Source organism: Camellia sinensis, chromosome 12 (assembly GCF_055761805.1).
Source record: "Camellia sinensis isolate YWXY chromosome 12, ASM5576180v1, whole genome shotgun sequence".
Classification (NCBI taxonomy): domain Eukaryota; kingdom Viridiplantae; phylum Streptophyta; class Magnoliopsida; order Ericales; family Theaceae; genus Camellia; species Camellia sinensis.
The window spans coordinates 157703216-157726783 of record NC_138972.1 but is presented as its reverse complement, the minus strand read 5'-3'; the positions used below and the strand labels follow the sequence as shown (position 1 = coordinate 157726783).

The window sequence follows — 23568 nt, the reverse complement described above, 5'->3', positions numbered from 1 at the left end:
CTCTACAACACATTTTCGTCGTTAAAAATCAAAGTTGGGATAGCTAAAAATGCACAAAAATTAAATGTCATCCAATCATAAAATAAATAAAAAAAGAAAAAAATTGACATCCACAAATCAAAGACACTCTATTACCAAATCATAATGAGTACATAGCTCTGAGTATATTCAAAGTTTTCAAATTCAAAATTTCCAAAAATTGACATATCAAGTAATTCTTATCAACAGATAATTGTTGCTATTATGAGGAAGCAGGGCAATGTCACAGCGAAGCTTCTTATACTTTTCATCAAAGGACTCCTCGTCAGCATCACAAACACCAAAGCTCCCTAAGGTAGAAAGGGACACAATTATTTAAAACCAAAATTTCCCCTTCTGCCCAATCTACTTCTGCCTGGCATTCCTTCATCTTCATTGACACTAGAGAAGAAAAATGTGATAAACATTAGAGAGTTACCTAGTCATGAAGAGCTCTACTGCACAATACTCATCACGATTTGTCAATCGCTTAGTAAAATCTCAATATTATCATACATCTATTCTGGCTACAATGATTTCAAGGCTTCATCTCAATACTCATTCATATTGGTGACTAAAAGTAAAAATGGTACATAATCTGTTCAAGGAGAACTAATGAGACACCAACCACATCCTAACAGTGTATTTGTGTATGATCATTGTTTCAAACTTACACACGCTAACGGATTGAGACAGATCATTGACATCAACAGCCACCTTCTATGCTCAAACCATACATCTGGACAAAGAGAATGCATTCCATTCTGCCAATCAATCAAAACAACTGTTAGGTATATGTCTGTGGAAGGATCAAAAGCACAGAACGATAATTAATTGTAAGGATCTGGATCAACAAGCCAGGTCAGGATTACAATGTTAAAATATCAAACTAAAATGAAAAGGAAGACCAATTTGTGTGTGCATGAATTGTAGCAGGAATGAGGGAAACAATTAAGACACTCTTAGAAGTTTGCAAACTAAACCAAACCATAAAATGAATCATGTTTTCAAAATTATGAATCAATGTTTTTATATGACACCCTATCACCTGTATTGTTCACAAAGTTACATAACAAAATAGCCATATCCATGGTCATTTTTAACTATGGTAGGGAAGATGTCTAATGAACCGGACGGATTTGGCTATGATCCACTATCAAATTCCAATTCAGAGTGATACGTATTGCAAATCAGCTGATTCACTTGCAATTTTTATCCCAACAGTAAATCGGGGTGTATTCAAATTGGAGGGCCCACAAACTGGTATGTACTGGCCAATTTCTTGAACCATGGATCACAGAGATAGATACCAGAGCTATATAAAAAAATAATGATAATAACAAGTAAATAAAACAAAAATATTTGCATATGTTGTTTTATGATGTCTTCAAGCTTCTAGAAAATTATGTTTATAAATCTAATCCAACATTGTAGTTTTTGCTTTTCGTAGGGAAGGCAATCTGCTAAAAGCACCAAGAAGGTGTAACATGGTAGGTCTATCTACTGTACAAGGTGACTTGCACCACTAGGAAGTTATGCAATCAAATTTAATTCCTTGTAAAACACGAAATTAATAAAGAAAAATATGCAATTGCCAAAGATAGCAAATTTGAGTTCAGCTCAAATTTAGATACCAGAAAGGAGTAGAAACTTACCATAACAAACAACATCATATAAATCAGGAAATCTGTAATTGATAAGTGAAAACTTTCCCAAAACAAAAAATACACAAAATTGACAACCTAAACAAATGCATTTGTGCAAAAACCAATTTAGGTCACAACAAAGCTGTGTGTTGTTCGTCGGCCCATTTTTAGTCAACAACCTCCATAAAATTGCATAAATATGGTTTCTATTAAAGTTAAGTTCCCATAAGAACTGTTATGGACAAGGATATAGAAAACAAGATTTTAGGTTAAGTCAATATTATGTTGAGTATCTCAAAGAGAACCAGCTTGAGTCATGATGAACTATTAAATTGATCAAACTTTAGTGTACTTATCTGGAGCAAAAAGAATACAAACCAAAAGATGGTCCCCAATTCCCAAATCTGTCTTTTTGGGAGCATAATAGCTGGAGGTAAGCAATACATCAAAATCAAGTTATATTGTAAGATCATATTTAGAAATACAATCCAAATGAAAAGTAAACCATAGATGGCGCCCTTGCATTCATGATTACTTATATATGTATTCATGATATTTGTGTTTCTAAATGATTCCTAATTCATTAAATAGGACTCAGCTAGTTGTGGTTGTTATATCTAATATATTGCCATTCATAGTTATCTAAAAATAATAATCAGATTTCTTTTACTTGGATTGGGAATTCAATTTTATGAATCAGATTGCTAAAATTGCGAGAAAAAGAATAGAACAAATAAATAAAAATAAAACAATAGTTAGTTTTAATAGAAAAGCAGAGCATCCATGGCATCTCAAATTTATCACTTTGCCATTAGAGCATCTTCAATGGCGCAAGGCAAAAACCATTTTTTGGCTTGCTATAGTGCAAAAATAAATAAATAATAAAATAAGACATTTTTTTGCTATACCACGCCAATGGTGACATTCTATTTTGGCACAACCAAGTTCCAAACTCAACTAACTTTCAAAATTTTCATTGAAGTAGTATCCCAAGCACCATTAACAAACATTCCATGCTTTTTCAAGTTTAGTCATCATTACCTAACATATACATGTTCCAACTTCTCTTTTTTGAGCCACTATGACCAAAGACTCTCAATATCTATATCCCATTTTGACATTGAAACCAAAGCTCAAGCTCAAGCCCCAGATGAGGAGAGCACAAACCCTAATCCATCTTCTCTTACTATGGCTTCTACTTACAGCATATCAATGCCATACCAAGGTTCAAGCTACACGATCAGACAAGACACCCTTGTCTTCTCTTCCTACTCATTATCGAATGTAATGCTTTTCATTTGCAAAGTACATTATAACGTCTTTTTAGTTTAAACCAAAATAAGAGGGAAGAAAACAAATATAAACATAATACATGAATTGCTTTAAAGAAGTAAAAATGCTAATGAAGCTTACCTTTGCAATTGCGATCCATGTATAGTTGATTTCAAGCTCAGACTTGCAAACTCGGATCAAGGCATACCAATGGACAAATTTTCACCGCTTGGGTAAGTATAAAGAGTATTCTCTCCCTTTCTGTTTCATGTAGTGCAAAATATATTCTACATGAATAAATATGTAATTGAACAGACGAATAATGTCAAGCAGGTTGAAGGGAAGAAGAATCATAAAAGACCATCTGGACCTAACCCTGTCGGAAATGATCGTCCCCCATCAAGGCCATGAATCAATGAATGCAATTGTGTCATGTAATGAGTGGAACATATTATTAGAATATTTCTTTGGAGTTTATGGAGGTTAGACATATTTGCGTTAAGTTAGAAAGATCTTGTGTCTAGGGTGTTATGTTTGTATAAAGATGCAATATATTTGACGTTCTGAATTCTATGACCTTTTTAAAATAGTAAATTAGCACATTTGTTGGTGAAAACCCCTACATCATTTTTAAATGGCTCGTGACATGATTTAAAACAAAACATATATTGGGTCCTAATATTTTTTTCAATGCAGCCAAGAAAAATTCAGTACCTAGCTTCTGAAACTATATTCAAACAATAAATTCATTAGAAAAGCAAATATTATTCGGGGTGATTTGTCAACATGTATAACGGTTTTGCATAAGCTAGACTTATATGTTGCAGCTGATTTGGAAGGCATGGGAAAGTTCATCGTGCAGACTTAGCTGCAATGTCCTTTAATATAATCTATTTCTTCCTTTTATTTAATTGTCCTTTGTCATAGCTCAAGGATGCCAAATGCTAGGTCTGTATCAAATCTACACCCCTGCCAACACCCTCAAACTAAGTTATACGGACTCGGGTACGGATATCGGGTGCGGGTGTGTATCTAGGGGTCGGACATTTCAAAATTAAAAATTAAGAATACGTGGATATGTATCCAAATTTGGATACGGGTACGAGAATACGTTAAATAGTTTTTTTAAAAAATATATTTATTATATGAAGATAAGTTATATTATATAAATAACAAACAAAAATCTATAAAGCACGGACACACATACGAACATGGACACAGATACAGGACCTTAGTTGCACGAAGCGGGAGCAGGAGCGGAGAAGTGTGAGCTGATAGAAGTTTCTTAGGTTGGGAGCGTCTCGGGGAGTGACAATATATATATATATATATATATATATTTAATACACATTAGAAGTTTTTTTATAAATATTTTTATTTTAATATACATTAATTATTTTATTTATTTATTATATTTTTTAAATAATGTGTTATTGTTAATTTTTTTTAATTTTATTTTACATATATGTGTTTGTGCTTTTTTATTAATATGTATAATATATACTCATATATATATATTATATTTATATATGTTAATGTTTTTTTTATGCATATATATTATAAAGATTATATATATTAATATTTTTATTTTTTTTATTAATGTTTTTTTATTATATATTTATATGTTATTATATATTTATATGTATATATATGATATATATTAAATAATAATGTGTTGATTTTTTTTTTATTTTTTAAATATATATGTATTTATATAAAGATTATATATGTTTCATCTTTTATATATATATATATATATATATATTACTTATATTAGATATATATCGTGACAGAAGGCCAGAAAGAGAGAGAGCGTGAGTGAGACAAAGACAGGAGGCAAAGACGAAGGCAGAGGAGACGACGATCAGCAAGGAGACAATTTGCGCGCGTGCGCGCGAGAGAGAGAGAGAGAGAGAAAGATGATCTGCCAGAGAGAGACGAACTGCGACACAGACCAAAAACACACAGAGAGAGACGACCTTCGAACTGATGAAAGAAGAAGAAAAATGAAGCAAAGGAGGACATACCCAGAGACGACGTTCAAGTTCTTCTTCACCTTCTTTCTCCTCTGTCTCTTTGTTGACCAACAAGCTAGGGTTTTTGTTCATAGCCACCAACGATTCCATCTGGGACAGGATCGCGTTTCTCTCTCTATGGAAACGCGATTCTTACACGTTTCTTTCTAAGAAACGCGGAATCGCATTTCTTACGAAGATTCGTCACCTGGTTGCATGATTCCTGCAACTAAGTACGGGACATGACAATTTCCAAAAAATGGGAACAATGACATGGCAGGGGACACAGCAAATTTTTTAATTTTTTTATAAATTTTTTAATTTTAATATACATTAATTATTTTATTTATTTATTATATTTTTTAAATAATGTGCTCCAATTAATTTTTTTATTTTATCTTACACAGTTGCACGAAGTGGGAGCGGGAGCGGGAGCGTGGAATTGTAGACATTTCAAGAATCGTTAGTTGGGAGCGTTTGTATATATTTCAAATAATATATAAAAATATATTGTAAGATTATATTTTTTATGGGACTATATATGTTATAAATAAATAAGAATTAGTATAAAAATTATATGTTAAAATATTCTAATTACATGCTTTTATTAGAATTTTTTTAATTTATTCTAAAATATTTTTATTACTTTTTTATCTATTTATTCTAAATTTTTTTTGTTAATTTTATCTATTTATTCTAAAATTTTTTTGTTAAAATTTTTTTGTTTTATATTATTTTCTTAAAAAAATAGCATAATAACATTAATTCAATAAATATAATATATAAATAAATACACATAAATTTATAAAGATAATATATAATATATAAATTAAAACAGATATATATATAATTTATAAAAGTTATATATAATATATAAATAAAAACATATATTTATAAAAACAAATATATATACATAATACGTATTATATATATATATATATCTTTAATCTGAGCAGAGAAGATCACAGAGAGAGGCGTCACGTGAAGACCAGCGAAGAGGAGAGAGAAGTCGCGATGGCTTGTGTGCGACTCGCGAAGACCAGCAAGGAGAAAGGGAGAAGTCTGCGATGGCCTGTGTAGGTCTTGCGATGGCCAGCGATGGAGCTCCGATTGAGAAGAAGACAGATTTGTGATCAAATTCATGCTTCTTTTGCATCAAAATCGCGATTCTTCAACGAATTTGAGTCAGAAGCGCATAATCGCGCTTCTGAGGAAGAATCGTAAGCAGCATGAACGATTCCTGCTACTAAGATTTTACATACATGTATTTATTTTTTTATTAATATATATAAATATATATTATCTTATAAATATATTATATGTTATATAATAATTATTATATAATATATAATAATAATAGTTATTAACTATTATTATTATTATGTGTAGATAGATACAAATAGATATGAATCAACAGAGATATGAAAAGTCAAGAAGATAAAACAACAGAAAGAGGGAGAGAAAAGCAAAGCGATCGATGGATCACGATCGCAAGGGAGAGAGAGAAGGCGAAAGAGAGGCTTTTCGAAGTCGTCTGGGTGTTCGACTGGAGGTCTTCGATCTTCGACTGGATGGAGCTTCGACCAAGTTCTCTCTTGCTCTTTCTTTTTTCATTTCTTTTATTGTCTGTAAAAAGCCGTGTCCGAGAGAGAATAGATGAATCCAACACAGATCCCACACCCGCACCCGTGTCGTGTCGTGTCAACACGGGTACTTCACTCCAAAGTGCCAAGTCCATGTAACACAGCCCTCAAATATTGGGATTGGTGGGCATAAAATTATCAAAATATTCAAAAGCTAGCATTCTACATCTGTAAAACAGCCTGCTTTGCTGCTTTGATCCATTGATGGGATTTATGGTTCAACAATTTCTAATTTTTGAAAGAATATGGTGTAGAAGGTTCCCTAAAGAGCACTCAAAAACTTTTGACATAAATATTAGTTTCAAACATCATGATGGATGTGCAAGTCTTTTCAATCAGACAAAAAAGAATGATTTTCATCATTTGTAAGTAAACCTTAAATGAATAAGCTGTAAAGAAAAAAAATGCCCACTATATATTGACTAAGATACAATTTGTTTACATATACAGAACTCACTTAAACTACACTCAATTAAGTATACATTTTCATACCGCACGCTTCCGCTTTGATCGCTTACTCCTCTTTGGCCTAGAATAATCTGGAGCCGGTTTGCTTCCATTAGAAGCATACACCTCATCTAGAACCTTTTCATCCTATAGAAAAAATTGAATTAATGTCTAACCCAGATTAAAAAGCAGTAAGCATTTACAACTAATAAATAAAAATTGCAAACTCTGTCAGATTTCACTTATTGTGGAGTTTGTAAAGTTGGAGATCTACTTTACCTTCCATTACGTAAAACACCAAGTCCCTGAATTCATGTAGATATGTCTAAATATATCTTTCAACTTTAATTATGCCTATTTTTAATTTTTTGGTCATGAAAATCAAGAAATCCATCCTAACATTGAAAGTATACTGATTAATTGCTACAAAATCAGGCATTATCATGTATAAGAAACAAAATTCCTTAGAATGATTAAAAGCTTTTTAGCTAATGCTACCTTGATGCAAATAGTCAGGTAAAATGATATTCTTGACTTTCTCAAAAGTCTTATAGGAAACAATTTGTGGAAGAAGTATAGAAAAAGAATCCTTCAACTCTTTGCATCACCAAAAAAACTGCAACTCATACACAAGGGACATGGTTAAGTTGCTACTTTAGTTAATGTCATTAAAAACAAAATAAAAATTTGTTACTTTCCTTCACTGGTAATTCAAAACAAGCATATCCTAATGATTCACCATTATTACTCATGAGTAATCATTCACCGATACATTTTCAAATTACATTCATCCAAAAATTTTATTTGCCATAGTAGTCTCTATTCCATATTTGGACGTTTAATTTCTAGAATTGTTGTAGACTAAATGTTTACAAACATATACTTGTGTTGTGTCAAGTTGTCAACTACTACTTTAGATATTGGGGAACAGTCAAGTCTAATAATATCAACAACCCAAAATCTCTAGGTAATTTTATTTATAAACATAGTAATAATATTAAATCCGCTAAACAATCTCCACACACAGCACAGCTTCCCGAAATCATATCACCTGGGAACTACTACTCGGTACCGACTCAGAAGACTGAGTCAGGACCCCCCCCCCCAAAAAAAAAATGTACTTAGGTAATTTTATTTTTATTTTGAAAAATGAAGAAGAGGCGTACACGTGCAGGAGGTGAGGGACCCAAAAAAAAACATATACTTAGGTAATTAAATTTACGAGTAAACTCATAAGAATTCCCAAAAGTTATGAAGATTTTTATAAGTAAATTATCATAAGTTTAGATTTGTCTCTAAAAGATTATTTTTAGGGACCAAATCTAACTAGTCCCTAAATATTTCTTGTAGTAGGCAATTTACTGTCATTAGTTGAGTAGTAGGCAATTTACTGTCATTAAGATCTCAGGAGTTTGATAATATACACACACAAGTTCAATCCATCGACGAAGAAGAGGATGATTTAATGAGAGAAAACAGAGATAAACCCAATCTGACGACATATGGAGAGTTTGATACATAAGGCCAACTGAGAGACGATTCATTCATCATTCTTATTCTTAGTGAGAGAAAATAGAGAAGAAGGCCGTATATATATATACACACACACACACACACACAAGTTCAATCCATGTAATAATCAGAAATTGGAAATCAAAAAAAGAAAAATGATAGTGTAACACCTGAAAACTCACTGAAACAACAAATTAACAGCATACGAAATACAGTATTGATCGAACTATGCGAGAAAACAATTCTTCATCTCCAGCACGCATTAGATTGGATATACAATACATATATACACACACAAGTTCAATCTATGTAAAGAATTCTTCAATTCCAACACGCATTAAGATATATACATATATACACACACAAAAAGTTCAATCTATGAAATAATAAGAAATTGAAAGTTCGAATTGGAGCTCTTACAGGTCGATTACGGAGATCGATTAGAGAGAGAGAGAAGCGCCAACATTTGAAGAAGATTGAGCTCCCAATCTGCCTTGGAGCTCCCAACTTTAGGGCTGAAGATTGAGCAAACCGTTGAAGTGAGAATGAGCAAGTTAGGGCCCGACTTTTTAATTGTTAAAATAATAAAAATATTTGGTCTCAAAATATTTTTGATGGATAATGATGAAAATATTTGGTCCTAAAGATAATAATATATTAGCAACCAAATTTATTAGTTTTAAAAAATTATGTAAATATTAGGTGAGAATATTAAGACTAGATTTGGCAAGTCCTAAAAAATTTAAAAAGTTAAAAAGTTATACAAAAAGAAAAAAAGTCATTATTATTTATAAATAAAAAATATTTTTATACATTTTTGTAATACAAAAGTTTCATTACACTGTCAGCCGTACTGTCCTAGCAAGAAGGTAAGTCATACACTTTTTGGGCAAAAAAAAAATTACATATGTAAAGCCACAAAGTTTGATGGTAACATTAGGCCCTTACGGGCCCACTAAGGGTTCCGTTTTGATAATCTGAACCGTGCAATATGTAGAACTCGTCGAGACTATATGCCTGTAAAAAATCACGTTAATCGAATATCGTTAACGATATGATCAAATTAGTTTTGTATAAACAAAACGGATGGTGTGATAGTTAACTGTTGAAAAAAAAACTAATCCGGTCATATAGCTATCGATATCCGATCAACGTGATTTTTTACAGGAATATAATACTCGACGAGTTGTACATATTGAACGGTTCAGATTATTAAAATGGGACTTGTGGTGGCCCCCATGGATCGACCATCATTGTCCAAACGCTTTGCCCCGAAGGAGGTAATAATTTACTGTGTAAGACACATTGCCCCCAGCAAGGCAGCCATACTACCTACTCAACTTTCTTCCCCTATTCATTTTATTTATACAATTTTTTATTACACATTTTTTCGTAAAAAGACAAAAAGTTAACTCGAACATCCATATTTTTTTCCTCAACTTTTTAGTCCAAAAAGATAAAAATTGCACTTATTTAGAACACGCCAAACAACCCCTAAATATAAGGGTTAATTACAATTTTTTTTAAAGTTTCATGCATTTTTCACTTTAAACTCTAGTGCTTTTTACTTTAAACCTCAAAACGATTCTCCATTATCTTATAGAGACGAAAATGAACGGAGAAGAGGACGCATTAAAATACAGATGGAACTCCAAAGTTTAATTTGTTAAAATTGAAATACTAAGATTTAAAATGAAAATGGTGTGAAACCTTAGATTTTTTTTTTAATTAACCCAAAAAAAAAAAAATGACAAACAGAAAAGAAGAGAGTGTGAACCCAATAATGGTAGGTCCCACAAAGAAAGAAGAAAGTAGTCACAAAAGCATTTACTAAAATACAAAAAAATAAAGAAAAAAATATGCAAGTCTCTTTCTTTGAAATCACACAACAATGGTGTCAATTCTGAATGTTAAACCAATATTTATTTGGCTGAGGGATTGATAATTATTTGTTTATTATTATTTTCTCTTTCAAGTACAACTGGGAGTAGGAGTGGTGGGTAAGGTTATATTAATAAGGAGATGGCTCCAGGTATATTCTGATTAGATTTTAATACAAGAGCACTAATAAAGTGTTTCAAGAAAGGATTGTACAAGTGGGAGTGAGAGTAAGCAGCGAAAGTAGGGAAGGGAGTGGAGGTGACTAGGAAAGAAAGTGTACACCAACCATTTAAAGAAATTACAATGGTAGCTGTGAAGCAGAAAGAGAGAGGGTCGGGTGCTAGAGTGGGGGACAAGGATAGAAAGTGGTTGAAATGAAAGAAAAATAAGAACAAGTTTAACAACAAAGGAAAGGGAGATAGGTAATACGGTAATGTTAATTATGGGGAAAAAAAAGGGTTAATTTTATTTTTTTTGTCAACTTTGTTAATAAACTAATTTTGACGAGGGAAAAATTGTAATTTCTAAAATCACAAGAAGTAAACTATATTTCTAGACAAATTTCAAGTAACATATCTATAATTTATCCCCTCTCCCCTCCAAAAAAAAGAAGAAAAAAAACCAATATTTCACTTTATCCCTTTATAGTACAAGTTATGTGCACATAATACCCATGTCATTTGAAATAAACACATAATCCCCTAAACTAAACACTTCACTGTACCCCTATATATACACATAATCCCCTACTATTTGAAAACGTGGGCATGTGTAATACATTGTTAATTTTGATGAAGATGGTATATTTTATTCAACAAACCACAAGAAGTTAAGTGACTATTTTCAAAAGAAAAAGAATTATATGCAAATGACCTATCCCTCACTTAAGCCCTTTGTGAAAGAGCTAAAATGTTTCATAGAGCCAAATCTACAAGAAGACTCATCAACCCATCATCCATCACACCATCTCCTTTAACCTCCTATGTATCGACTCTAGACAAGTTCTTGTGCATTAACTGGGGAGAGAAAAGTGCAACAAGCAACGGATTTCTTCTTAAACAGGCGATAAAATCATCCTTGTTGATCCTCCCATCGCTATCGGTATCAAATGATTTGAATAGTTCATGGATCTACAAATGTAAAGTAAAACAAAGCTTCAGTTCGAAAGAATTTCAAGAAAAATATATCGTTGTGGTTACTTTTCTAAGGTTATTGTATGGATTAGATTGACATGTCCATTGAACCCATGAGGATGTTAATTACTCACCTCAAACTCGTCCATGTTTGGAATAGCCAGCTTAATGGAATCTCCCAACTGAGCCATCCATTTACCAACGAAGAGTACATAACTTAAACCTTATCCAAAAGTATAATAAATAAAAGGGAATACCAAGGAAAAGAGTATGAGACATACTTCTTGCTCGGAAATGTAATGGTTTCCACCAGTGTGACACTCAGGGAAGGCCAATTCACGGCTCGTCTGAAAATGGTTGCTGTAGGACATGAGCTGACCCATATAGGAACTGCAAACAATAGATTTTCCATCTATGAGAGGCTCTGTATTGGCTTTGTGCAGACACAGTTGGGAGCAATTGGGGATCGCATGTATAACTAAGAGAGAGATTATCCCTTGCTTGAATGCTATTTTACCCTTTTTTTCTCCACATCAAGGACTCCAAATATCTACAACATAGAATAATTTCCATGAGATAGGTGATGAAATCAAGAAAAAATAACTTCTTAAATATGAAAACTTTCTCAAATCAAGTAGCTGTAAATTGTAATGTTGTTTCACATTTCATGGACAACAAAATTTAGTCACGCATCTAATTTATTTCCCCAGCAAAGGCCTCATATCCATCCATTCAAGACTAAGGCCTAGTATTGTCTACATAGTTATACAACTATGAAGCATGGGTATTTTGGCAAACAAGCCATACCAGTACCGGGTACTCACTGGCGAATGGTACTTCGTATGGTGTACTTCTGCACACCTACTGGATACACGAAACACGTATTCAAATTTTTAGAATATTCAAACGTACCTAATATATACCTAAGTTATACCGTACCTTAGTCGAAACACTATTTTCTTTACTACAAAGATAAAATTTCTTTCTCTAGACTTTCTATTTTTATTTTTAATTTTATGCTTAGCATGATTATAAAATGGGAGACTTACGTGTAGGTCCTACTAAATGGACTTATTGTCCAATAGGTTATATGATAATTTATGACATTTTTTATCATACACTATTAAAAAATGCTATTAATTGTTAATTTTTAGTGATAGATTAAAAATTGTCACAAAAAATGTTACTAATTATAAGTTTTAGCAACAGTTTAAAAAAATGTTATTAATTTTTAACTTTTAATGACAGTTTGAAAAATTTATCACAAAAAAGTCACTAATTGTAAGTTTTAGTAACAATTTATAAAAAACCATGACAAAAAAAGGTCACTAATTGTCAATTTTTAGCGACATATGCAAAAAATTGTCACATTGTACTAGGTCTTATTTTCAATATGATTTGATGAGAATTAAATCTAATTATTAGGACCTATTGATAGTTTACCCTTATAAATAAAATTAAGCTATGATTTGTAAATTATTTAATATAATGACATTTAATTTTGGTTTATACATTTACTTTTGGCATTCAATGTTAATTGTGGATTGAATCTTAACAAATTAAATCATTTAATCAATTTTTGTATTATTCCAAATTAAAAATAAATATTTTTTTTACAAACAAACCAAGCGTTATCCGTACTCTAATTTTTTTAGATTTTGCCATATCGACATACTCGTATCGTATTAGTATCTGTACCCGTGCTTCATAATTATACAATATTGCATTTTCCTAGTAGTAACCATAATTTCACATCCATTTTGTGTCACCAGCAACTATGTTCAAGTCATCACAAAGACATAACATGGCTCAACATCTAAGAAGTACGAACAGACATGGGACATCACCACAGTCCAACATTGAAAGTTAGATAGTGACTCATCAAATCATAAGAAAATAGATACACAACAGCAAATAAGAGTACTATTACATAGCAAATCGCATAGTATACGATTCACAAATCTAATATATTGTCGTCTTAACGTATATTGTCTTCTCCTTTAATTAACTATCATCTGTGCAACTTAATGCTTAAGTATTTTTGTTCAAGTAAATCAGAGGAATTAATGACCATGATAATTGTCATAGCCTTGCAGTCACTGGTGCGAAGTTCCTGGAGAACATCGTTCAATACTTGCTGCACTCAATTCTGTACAGGTTGATAAGAAAAATAAAGGAAAAACATGCTTCTAGTATTTTTTTCATTTGATACTTAACACAAGTTTTAATCAAGTGTGACAAGCCATTGCAGCTTTGGAATCCAATCAGGAGCTGAGCATTCTGTTATACAACTTTGGAATGTCAGGGTCCCCAGTCTGCAAGTTCCAAGTGGTAATATCTTTCTTTATTTTATTTTTTATTTTTGGACATTTGCAATCATAGCCTTGCGAGGAGGGGAACCTTGTCCATGGCAAGACAAGAACCCTTGACCTACATGAGCGATGCAAGAATTCTGGTCAACTAAACTAGTCCTACTTGGTTATGTATACATACTGAAAGTAGTCATATCAATCCACGGATAATAATCAATCATTTTTCAATTTCCTAATTGATTTGCTTCTAATTGGGCAATATGTGTATTTAGAGTGTCCTCACCCTTGTAATGGGATCGTTTAAGTTTTTAATTAAACTTTCTAGTAGTGAATTATATTGATATAATCATTGATGATGACAGAGACAGATAGAGCAGAATTTGTGTCAAACACAGAAGTGCAGATTACTATAATGACTTCTCTCTCCTCCCACACCCTCTCTCCTTCCACACCCCACTCCTTACAGGTAATTTATCCTCTTTTAAAATATGGTCAAATTGAAAATTTTTGTATGAGCCTTTGACTTGATATTTCTTCATGATTAAAATTTTTCTCTAAACTAGATGAAATTAGTAAAACAACAAATGAGTTCTGCGGGTTACATATTGTCCAGTGTGAGGACATGTTGCCCAAGTGTCATAAATCATGAAGTTTAATTTTTGAATAAAGAACAGCTTTAAAATGTGTTCTACATAACTCCGGAAGTGTGAAAAGTATTGGCATTTGACACAAACACAAATCCTTGTTAAAAATTGTCATGCCTGTCTTGTGACAATTTTATTGTTCAAATGTATATCAACCTTCACTCTATGGCAAATTAATTTTTAAAATATATATATGTAACAAATGAGTTTGCAGTTCAAATGTCAAAAATTGAAAAAGAACTAGACAGAGATAGCATACTTAAAAGAGGCCTTTCAAGCATAGAGACACAAACAAGATATTCATATTAAAGATCAGCAGGTTACATAAAAAGTGAAAAATACTTGGTAACTAACCTTTTCAGAAAGATTACAAGCCTTCAATCTCAGGACCCTGAAGAAATCGTGGATTCTAACCTGTCTGCTATGAGCAGGATGCAAATAGTGAGATAAACAATTCTTGCATCACCGTCAACTTAAGGGCTATTGTTATTAACATAAACTTAAATGCAATTAGACAAACTCAAGAGAGAAAAGAAAGCATTTTAGTGCTGGATGTTGCAACTAGGACAGAGTTAAGCATATTTAGATACATATGGTCTACATCTTCAGTTCAGTAAAGCACTACAGTATGTTATAATAGTCACAAATCACAATATAAAAAAAAAAGTGTCAATTTCGAAACCCAGTTATTGGAAGAAAATTGAGCTCACATGTTTTAAAATCATGCATAAAAGAAAAAATAAAGAGAAAAGAAAAGCCTGATATGATAATGATTAATGAATTTCAGTGCAACAGTAGGGTTATCCAGTGCACAACTAAGACACAGCATACTGATATTTTCACAGAAATACTCATGATCAACGTTAATTATAACCCTACCAAGGATTTGATATATCAGAGAAAAATGGGAAGAAGCAATTTAAATATGTTTTTAAATCAAATAATGAAATATCAAGAATAATTTCATTTAGCCACCAAAAAATCCTTCATTTGCATCATTGGCATGGATGCAGCTTTAGTTCAATGAAAATATATTTTTTAATAAACTCAAATAAAAATCACATCTACAAGTGAAAGAAAGGAAAAAGAAACAGGACAGAAAGAGCACATGAAATGAAGGATAAAATAAAAAATAAAAAAACAAGTAGATCACTCATCCATGATTCAAATACCCTGTTCAATAATCTTGTGCGACAGAATGAAGGAAAAGTGATCACATTTAGGGACTTGCATGTAGGTAAGGTGGCATGAAGTTCTAGATGAACAACTCAAGTAGTTTTGATCAAAAGTATATTATAAATAGCTCCTTACAGGAAAATGAAGCCATACATGATAATTATTGTATTATAGAAATATCGCTAAAATTAAAATTTCTTGTCGTCATACCTGGAATTTGGATTCATGGATAGAAATGTATCCAGAAAGTCCATAGCTTTTGAACTGCTTAAATCGAATGTCTGGCAAAGAAGAGATATAATCCATTTCATCTTCTTTCCAATTGACCAATTAATATAAAATTGACAGTAATCCATTAATGATGAACTAGAATACTGAATAAGAAGAGAGAAATTTGGTCTAGAGAGGGATCAATGTATTTAGAATAATTGATGGTAATCAAATTACTTGAATCTTCCTCTGCATTTAAAAAAAACAAGGATAATTTATTGCAAACCAACAGAGACAATAGGCATGCGCTATGTGCAGAATGCACCCCAATTAAAAAACCAATGGAAATAAGCTCTCTACAAAATCCATAAAACCAAAGTGTTACCACAAAACATTAACACCCAAACGAATTAGATTTTGGAAAGCACGTTCCAAAACATGGTAAATTTTTGTTCCAAAATCGTAAATTTAATGATCTCAAAAGGTTTTCAAATATATTTCCTCGAAGGTTTCCTTGGGAGGAAAATAAAATTCACAATTGAACTAAAACCTTAGGTGAGTAACGTTTTGAAAGGATAAAACACCAAAAATGGGTCATGGACAAAAAATAAATGGGCAAGCTCGATAGAGTGCTCTTGACTATAGGAACACACAACAACATGCATTCGAAGCACCCAAAAATAATTCTCTAGAGCCATATGTAAATTACAAGTCTATAAAGCTCATTTTCAATTTTTCATCATTTTAACCAATAGATACAAAAGCATGCTTCGTTCTTTTCTTCTAAAATGTGTTACACATTTATATTAAATATACACACACACCAAAAAAAACAAAACCAAAAGATACCGAGCCTTCGTTTGACAATAACTTTTTTAGTTGACTTTTTGGTTTTTTTTGACTTTTTTAGCCTGGGATTTTTTTGTTCGTTTGGTATTCTTGATTGGCTTTTTGGCTTTTTAGCTTTGGAATGGTGGATTTTTTTTGTGTTTTTGTGATTTTTGACTTTTTTTTGTCCTTTTGTGATTATTTAGCCCAACACAATTACCAAACAACCCCTGAAGATATGATATGAATCTATTTGTATTTTCACCATATTATAACACAACTAAAGTATTCATATATAAATCATTCAATTAAAAACTCACTGATTCCACATTTGCCATTTCAACAGTATGTAGTGAGGGATTTTCCTGCAAAGCATACAAATGACAAAAAAATTAGGGTGGACTCCATAGAGGACTTCAAACTCCCCCAGAGAGAGAGAGAGAGAGAGAGAGAGAGAGAGAGATGCAACTTAATTTTATAAAACATGTGGTATTCTATGGTTGTTTCCATCATTCCTACGAGTCTTCCAGCATATCTCTTGGACATGGAATACATTTGCATAATTTAAATAAGGAAAAATGCTAAAGACAGCCTTTGGGCTGTCAACAGTACCAGGGGACGTGTAAAAAGTGTGTCCAAATTTGTGAAAATGCTTTGGGATGTGTAAAAAATACATTGAGAGTTTTTTGGCGTTTTCTTCCCCTTATTGGCAGCCCATTGGGCTGTCATTAGCATGACTCTTTAAATAATTTAGCATTATTATTTATTAGAAAAAGGCTTGTATAGAAGTTAGTAGACAAGATGAGAAATTTACAAAAAGTTTTCCAAGTAAATATGAAAAAATATTAAAGAAACCAATGAAGCTAAAGTTGCATCCGGGAAAGTTCCTGGACAGTTTTCTAAGGCTAGGCAATAAACACTATGAACAAACACAATGTTTCCAAACAACATATATACTCCCTAGAATTTGGCCAAAAAAAAAAAATACTCTTCCATCAAAGTGGAAACATACAACGGAGAAATGAATACTGAAATACCCAATTTGAAAGAAATCAAACTTGGCAAACCAGAGTACACTAAAATATTTTTAGTAATGCATGTGAAAGAGAGTTGAAGTTATTTATTTTGGAAAACAAGAATTACAAGCGTTAAATGGTGTGCTTCAAGGCCTACACCTAACATATTATGAGATCCCAAGGAGACAATGTAAATTCCATCATTGCAGCTGCATCAAATATTCTTGGTCCATCGCAAAAAAGGCCTTCAAATTAAGTTTAAGAGCTGAAATCTAGCACTTCATAGAATGTTTGAATGAAGTACAAGATCATTTTTGCCGAGCTAAAAGCAAGATTAACTATAAAAGCCAAAACACATGGAGCACGAAAAGTGACCTGTTTGGACTCGGAAGCTTTTGCAAGCAACATGATGTCCCCATAGGAATGAAATGTTTGTACAGTTAGTGTAACCAAGCAAGACTCAGCAATCCAGGATTCAATCTAAGACTAGACTAGAGATATGTTGTTCTGCAAACCAAACAAGTCAAGTGTTAGTTCAACTTGTTGTAACAGAGTTAGTTAGGTAGATATTTTGTAAACCTGTGGAGTGTATATAATTTCAGATCTTCAAATTTCCAGTGGAAATTTTGTTATACATGGCTCTGCCCTAGGAATCATGGCAATACACCAACAGCTACTAAAAGAATACAAAAGGGAAAAATTTCCCAAACTAAAGACGGACAATAGGAAACTATTCCTCCAATTGTAATAAGTTAACATAGTGCATGTAGAAGACACGAGGGCTGTTGCATGTGCAGTTACACCCAATTTTAATAGGTACCATATGCCATTTGTTTAGAACCAAATAACATGAAAACGTGGACAATACATGAATGAAAACTTTTTGAAATGGATTTATCTTTAATCTATATGAGGAACAAAATTTTCGTTTGTTTCCGTTGAAATGGTCAAAGTGTTTCCAATTCCCAAGAGGTCGAAACGAAACACTAGTGGAATAATAAAATTCTAGTGTTTTCATTGAAACACATCAAAACATAGTGAAACACACCAAAACATAGTGCGATATACTGAAAGAGTAAATTGTATCTATACAAATTTAGAAATTTTCATTTATTGCTACTGTTTAAGTAAGTTTTTAGACCTCATTGGAAATTTTTGTTTAATAAAATTGAGTTATTTGACAATGCTTAATAATTTTTAGTTCATGGTGACATTAGTTTTTTAATTCTTTTACTTGAATGGCTATAATCAATTATTAGCTTTTATACATTTAGATATATTTCAATTTATATTTTCAAACATTTCTATTTAATTTTTATTTCATAAAATATTTCCGAGATGTTTTTGTTTTTGTACTATTTGAAACAACACACCGAAAATTTTGATCCTTGTATATATATAATATTACTTGAAATCCAAGGACCAGGAATCATCAATTGGCTAATTCTTTGTGCACAGATGCGAAAAAAAAGGGCAGGCTTCCACACACAAATGCAGTAGACATAACATCACACAAATTCAATTACAATATTTATGGTGTGTTGAAGATCCACTGGCTCTGAATTGCTTAGGAGATTAAGCATATGAAATACAGAACATGTTGACATTATAAAAAATAATTAAGAAATTGTATGTAATGTGCCCATTAAAAACTTTGATGTATAAGAATATAATTAGCATTAAAATATTAAGTAAAGCCAACAAGGAAACAAAGATTAATCAAATAATGTTGACTCACCCTTTAAGAAAAATGGGCAGCATTTTCCTACTGATTTTCAAGGGGTAAGATAACAGGATGATACTCTACCTGTACAATTTAATAAATGGCTTCAACTTTTTACAACATACAAGTTATTTTGTAACCAAAATTCAAATTATAATATAGTCAAGGACACATCATATAAATGCATATACATTTAAGTTGATGAATAATCAGCATTGATGATCTGCGAGAGTGAATGTCACGCCCCACTTTTTATTACTCGGAGTCATTACCAAATTCATTAACTTAATTCAGTTTCAGAGATAACGCGGAAATAAACTCATACATTCAATCCGTAGAAGTGATTAACAATACTCTCATTCGTATGCAAAGTGAATATTACATGAATTAACTTAATAAATTGCCCTTGGGCTTACATCATTAAAAGTACAAGAAGAAGGGTGTAACCCTTTACAACAATGGCATTCCGCCAACATAACTAAGGCCCCGTGGCCAACAAATAAGAAGATCCAAATCTTGTAGCACACCCTGCTAAATACCTGAAAAAAAAATTCAACAACGTGGGATGAACATATAGTCCAGTAGGGAACTCAACATGCTCCTTAACAATAACAACATTACAGATAGCTATGATCATGAACACCCATTCTCATACTAGAATAATAATGTGACAGTTTATACAAAATATATATATAAATATATATATGAACTTTTCTTGAAAACAATCATTTAATTCACCGCTATAAGTGATTTATCCTCCCTTTTTCCTTTCATTAACCCCCGTTCCCAATCTTTTATAACATTAACAACTACTTAGAAACATAGATTCACTAAGCCCATTACTCTTCCATTTGCCACACATACAACAGATGTGCCTTTTCAAAACATATTTGGCATTTCAATGCAATTCCAATTATATCATAATTATCCATGCACACCTCTATAAAAAGATAACAACTCAACTACATACATAAAATCAATCAATGAGTCAACTCGACCCTCTAACACTGTAACAAATACAATCCACAGCGTTTCCAGATACACTGAAACAATAACAAAACAACACTGCACTACTAGCTATATGCATAGTAAGCCAAAGATACACTTCTCACCACAATCTACCAGTTTACCAGGCGCTAGCTGGAAGGGTATGGTACCTTAGATTATCAGCGCGTCAGTTCTCCAGGCGCTAGCTGGAAGGGTATGATACCTTTGATTATAAGCGCTGAACACATAAGTGTGTGGAGTCCATCCCCTATCTTCTCACACACACTGGAGTACAACCCCTCTCTTCTCCCAAACCAGTATACAAATATAATGTAATTCAGCATTTCATTACATATAATGTTCAATCAACAATGGTGTAATACATACACAACAATTCAACGCAACCGTATCATCCTCCACCAATGACTAAGACCAAATCTCTAGATGCATGCATATTGTACATCTATTAACAGACCCAACTAACATGAGATTATAAAACTCAGCAACAACATGATCATGGTAGTTAAAGCTATACCCCACACATGTGTGTTCAACACTCAAGATACAACATTCCAATTTTCTTATACTTGTTTCAAAATACCCTTCCCATTTCACAAAATGAATTCCACTTCCTTTGTTTTCACAAAATCATGCCCAAGGACAAAAGCCATAACTCATTTAAATTCACTACATTCTTTTCAAAGCCATTTCGAACTAATTATGCAAATTAAGTCATAAACAATAAATTAGGGTTTTCCTTCCTCTTTCTCAATATTGACCAAAAAGGCCTAATTAACATCAACAACAACAATAACCACAATTAAGACTCAAAATACCTAAGTATTTGCCCAAAGATCAAAACCCCTCAATTAATTTATTAAATCGAATAAAAAGAATTAGGGTTTCCTCTCCTTTCAACAACCACTTGCTAATTAACACTCCAATTTGCCCAAACTACAACTAATGATAATAAACCCAAATTCAACACCCAACCCAAGGTTCAGTCCCATGATTTTCACAAATCCAACATGATACAATTTTTATGCAATACAAAAACTACCACATGTCTATCTATAGACGAAGTATTGAAAAGAATCAAGGAGAATCCCTACCTCGAATGGAGAAGACGGAGATGAAGACCAAAGACCCACGTGCTCCAAATCTCAAGTTTCTCAGATTAAAACAAAGCTCTCGCGAAGCTCTACCTTTCTTCCAAAGGAACTAGGGTAGAAAACCACCGGAAATAGATCAAAACTTAGAGAGAAGGTAAGAGTAGAGAGAGAAACTCTCAAGGGGCGGTTTTTAAAAGTTAAGAGAGGAAAAGTAGGTCAAAAAGTGATCCAAAAAGTGAAATCACGGACTGATGTAGTCGACTCTCCGCTCGAGCGTAGAAAACCCCGCTCGAGCGTAAGACACAGACTCACGCTCGAGCGTGAAAAGAGCCGCTCGAGCGCTGATTGCACACTTCCAGAAGTTTTGCAGTCTACTCTCCGCTCGAGCGTAAAACTCCTCGCTCGAGCGTATGGACAAAAATCAAAGGATCACGCTCGAGCGTAAAAACTACCGCTCGAGCGGACTAACTGCAGAGTAAAGTACTGGGGGATGGAAAATCACGCTCGAGCGTCCAAACTGCCGCTCGAGCGGAAAGGCAGCAACAAAAGCCCGCTCGAGCGTAAAACCGCCGCTCGAGCGGAGAGACCAAAACCTGGGCAAAATTTCAAAGCTTTAAAACACAACCAACTAATTCCCAACTTGCCCAACACAACCCAAAACTCTAAAACAAAGAGTAAGGGATAGAAATGAGGATAAGACAACAACGAATCTACGGAACTGAGTCCAGATTACAGTTAAACAACGACAGGGAATACCGGGATCGCTATAGTGAATTAGTTATCAAAAGAAAAATAGCAAATTTGGGCATCACTATAACAACCTATATATATGAATTGCCACTTCACACAACATACTACCCAAAAATTTTACAAACAAAAATAGTGGGGTAAGCCAAACTCACTACATTTTTAGTATAAAAAATCACTCAACATAGCTCTATGAAATTGTGAAACTTTGAACATTCTAAACATGAGCTTTCCCAAAGCTATATTTCCCCTAAACAAAATGATAGGCCATATGATGCAAGTTAGGTAAAGACATTATGAAAGACAACAACAAAACGGTTTCAACTAAAGAAAATTCTTACCAGGATTGGTCAAAGTGTACATGGGGATAACGAACAATCACTAGATGGACAAGATATCCAGGGACAATTGCACCAAGTTGGAAAGAAATGAGAACTCTTCCATTTGTTGTGGTTCCTTCGGGAAATAAAAGCAAGCAAGGAAATCTATCGGAATATGCCTCTCTTTGTATTCAAATCCTTGAAAGCACATATCCGTATCAAATAATCCCTTATAGATTGATAAAACTTCTCTGAATTCTTTTCATACAGAAAATGTAACATCTCCAAGTATACAATTAAAATTGCTTTCAATTTCCATATTTATTAGAATAGCTCACCAAAAAGAAATTTGAACACCAGATATGCGTATATTTGTTTGTAACCTTTTAAGTTTGCTCTTCCAACAACAAAAAAATTATTTAATTTTTCTAAGCATTTGCAAACTACTTAGATAATTTCATAGCATTTCATTCTCTTTCCTTTTTTTTTTTTTTTTTTTTTTTAACATTACCCTCATTTGACTGGCCAAAAAATTCCCGCTTCAACAAGAATTTACACCAGCTTAATCACTTTCAATTTGACTTTTCCCTAGTCACTAGACAGGTAACAACTTAACAAATACAAAAATAATTTATTAATGACTAGCATATAGAAAACCCAAAAAACTAAGGTTTGGTTTTCATAATCAATTTTGAAAGATAATTTTCTAAAAATTTGTTTGGTTGTATATTCTAAAAATATTTTTTAGAAATTTGAAAATCCAAAACTCATTTAGTTTTTAGAAATTGAAATAATTTTTAAAACTCTGTTCAGTTTTGGCGTTTTCAAAAATAGTTTTTAAGTTTCAATCCATATTTTATAATTTTCAGTGAACTCTTTAAGTATTTTAATCAATATTTTTTAAAATTTTTAGATCCACTCAATCT

General features: G+C 32.5%; 1 protein-coding gene and 1 long non-coding RNA gene across 9 annotated transcripts; both read right to left on the bottom strand.

The window, feature by feature from the left end:
• Positions 1–111: 111 nt before the first annotated feature.
• LOC114280009 (lysophospholipid acyltransferase LPEAT2-like) lies at positions 112–23568 on the bottom strand. Of its 8 annotated transcripts, none has more exons than XM_082897845.1 (8): positions 22664–23568; positions 18129–18260; positions 17058–17102; positions 15910–15980; positions 14878–14944; positions 11849–12117; positions 11702–11749; positions 11221–11564 (listed from the first exon to the last, which is right to left on the bottom strand). In XM_082897845.1, exons 6-8 carry the CDS (start codon positions 11948–11950, stop codon positions 11415–11417), a joined length of 300 nt encoding a protein of 99 aa, XP_082753971.1. In that variant the 5' UTR covers positions 11951–12117; positions 14878–14944; positions 15910–15980; positions 17058–17102; positions 18129–18260; positions 22664–23568; the 3' UTR covers positions 11221–11414. The 8 variants fall into 6 exon arrangements, with proteins under 8 accessions (XP_082753976.1, XP_082753977.1, XP_082753971.1 ...); XM_082897843.1 differs by having other exon boundaries at positions 14878–14941; XM_082897850.1 differs by lacking the exons at positions 11221–11564; positions 11702–11749; positions 11849–12117 and adding exons at positions 112–420; positions 693–782; positions 3078–3197.
• Positions 6987–9152, bottom strand: LOC145804125 (uncharacterized). Its single transcript, XR_014345736.1, has 2 exons — positions 8974–9152; positions 6987–7188 (listed from the first exon to the last, which is right to left on the bottom strand). It is a non-coding gene; the product is annotated as an uncharacterized LOC145804125 (long non-coding RNA).

Coding starts and splice junctions, on each gene's coding strand:
- LOC114280009 (XM_082897845.1), bottom strand. CDS start 11,950: ATGGGTCAGCTCATGTCCTACAGCAACCATTTTCAGACGAGCCGTGAA. Junction 11,750..11,848: donor ATTACATTTCCGAGCAAGAA/GTATGTCTCATA, acceptor TGGATGGCTCAG/TTGGGAGATTCCATTAAGCT. Junction 11,565..11,701: donor CAAACATGGACGAGTTTGAG/GTGAGTAATTAA, acceptor TTACATTTGTAG/ATCCATGAACTATTCAAATC.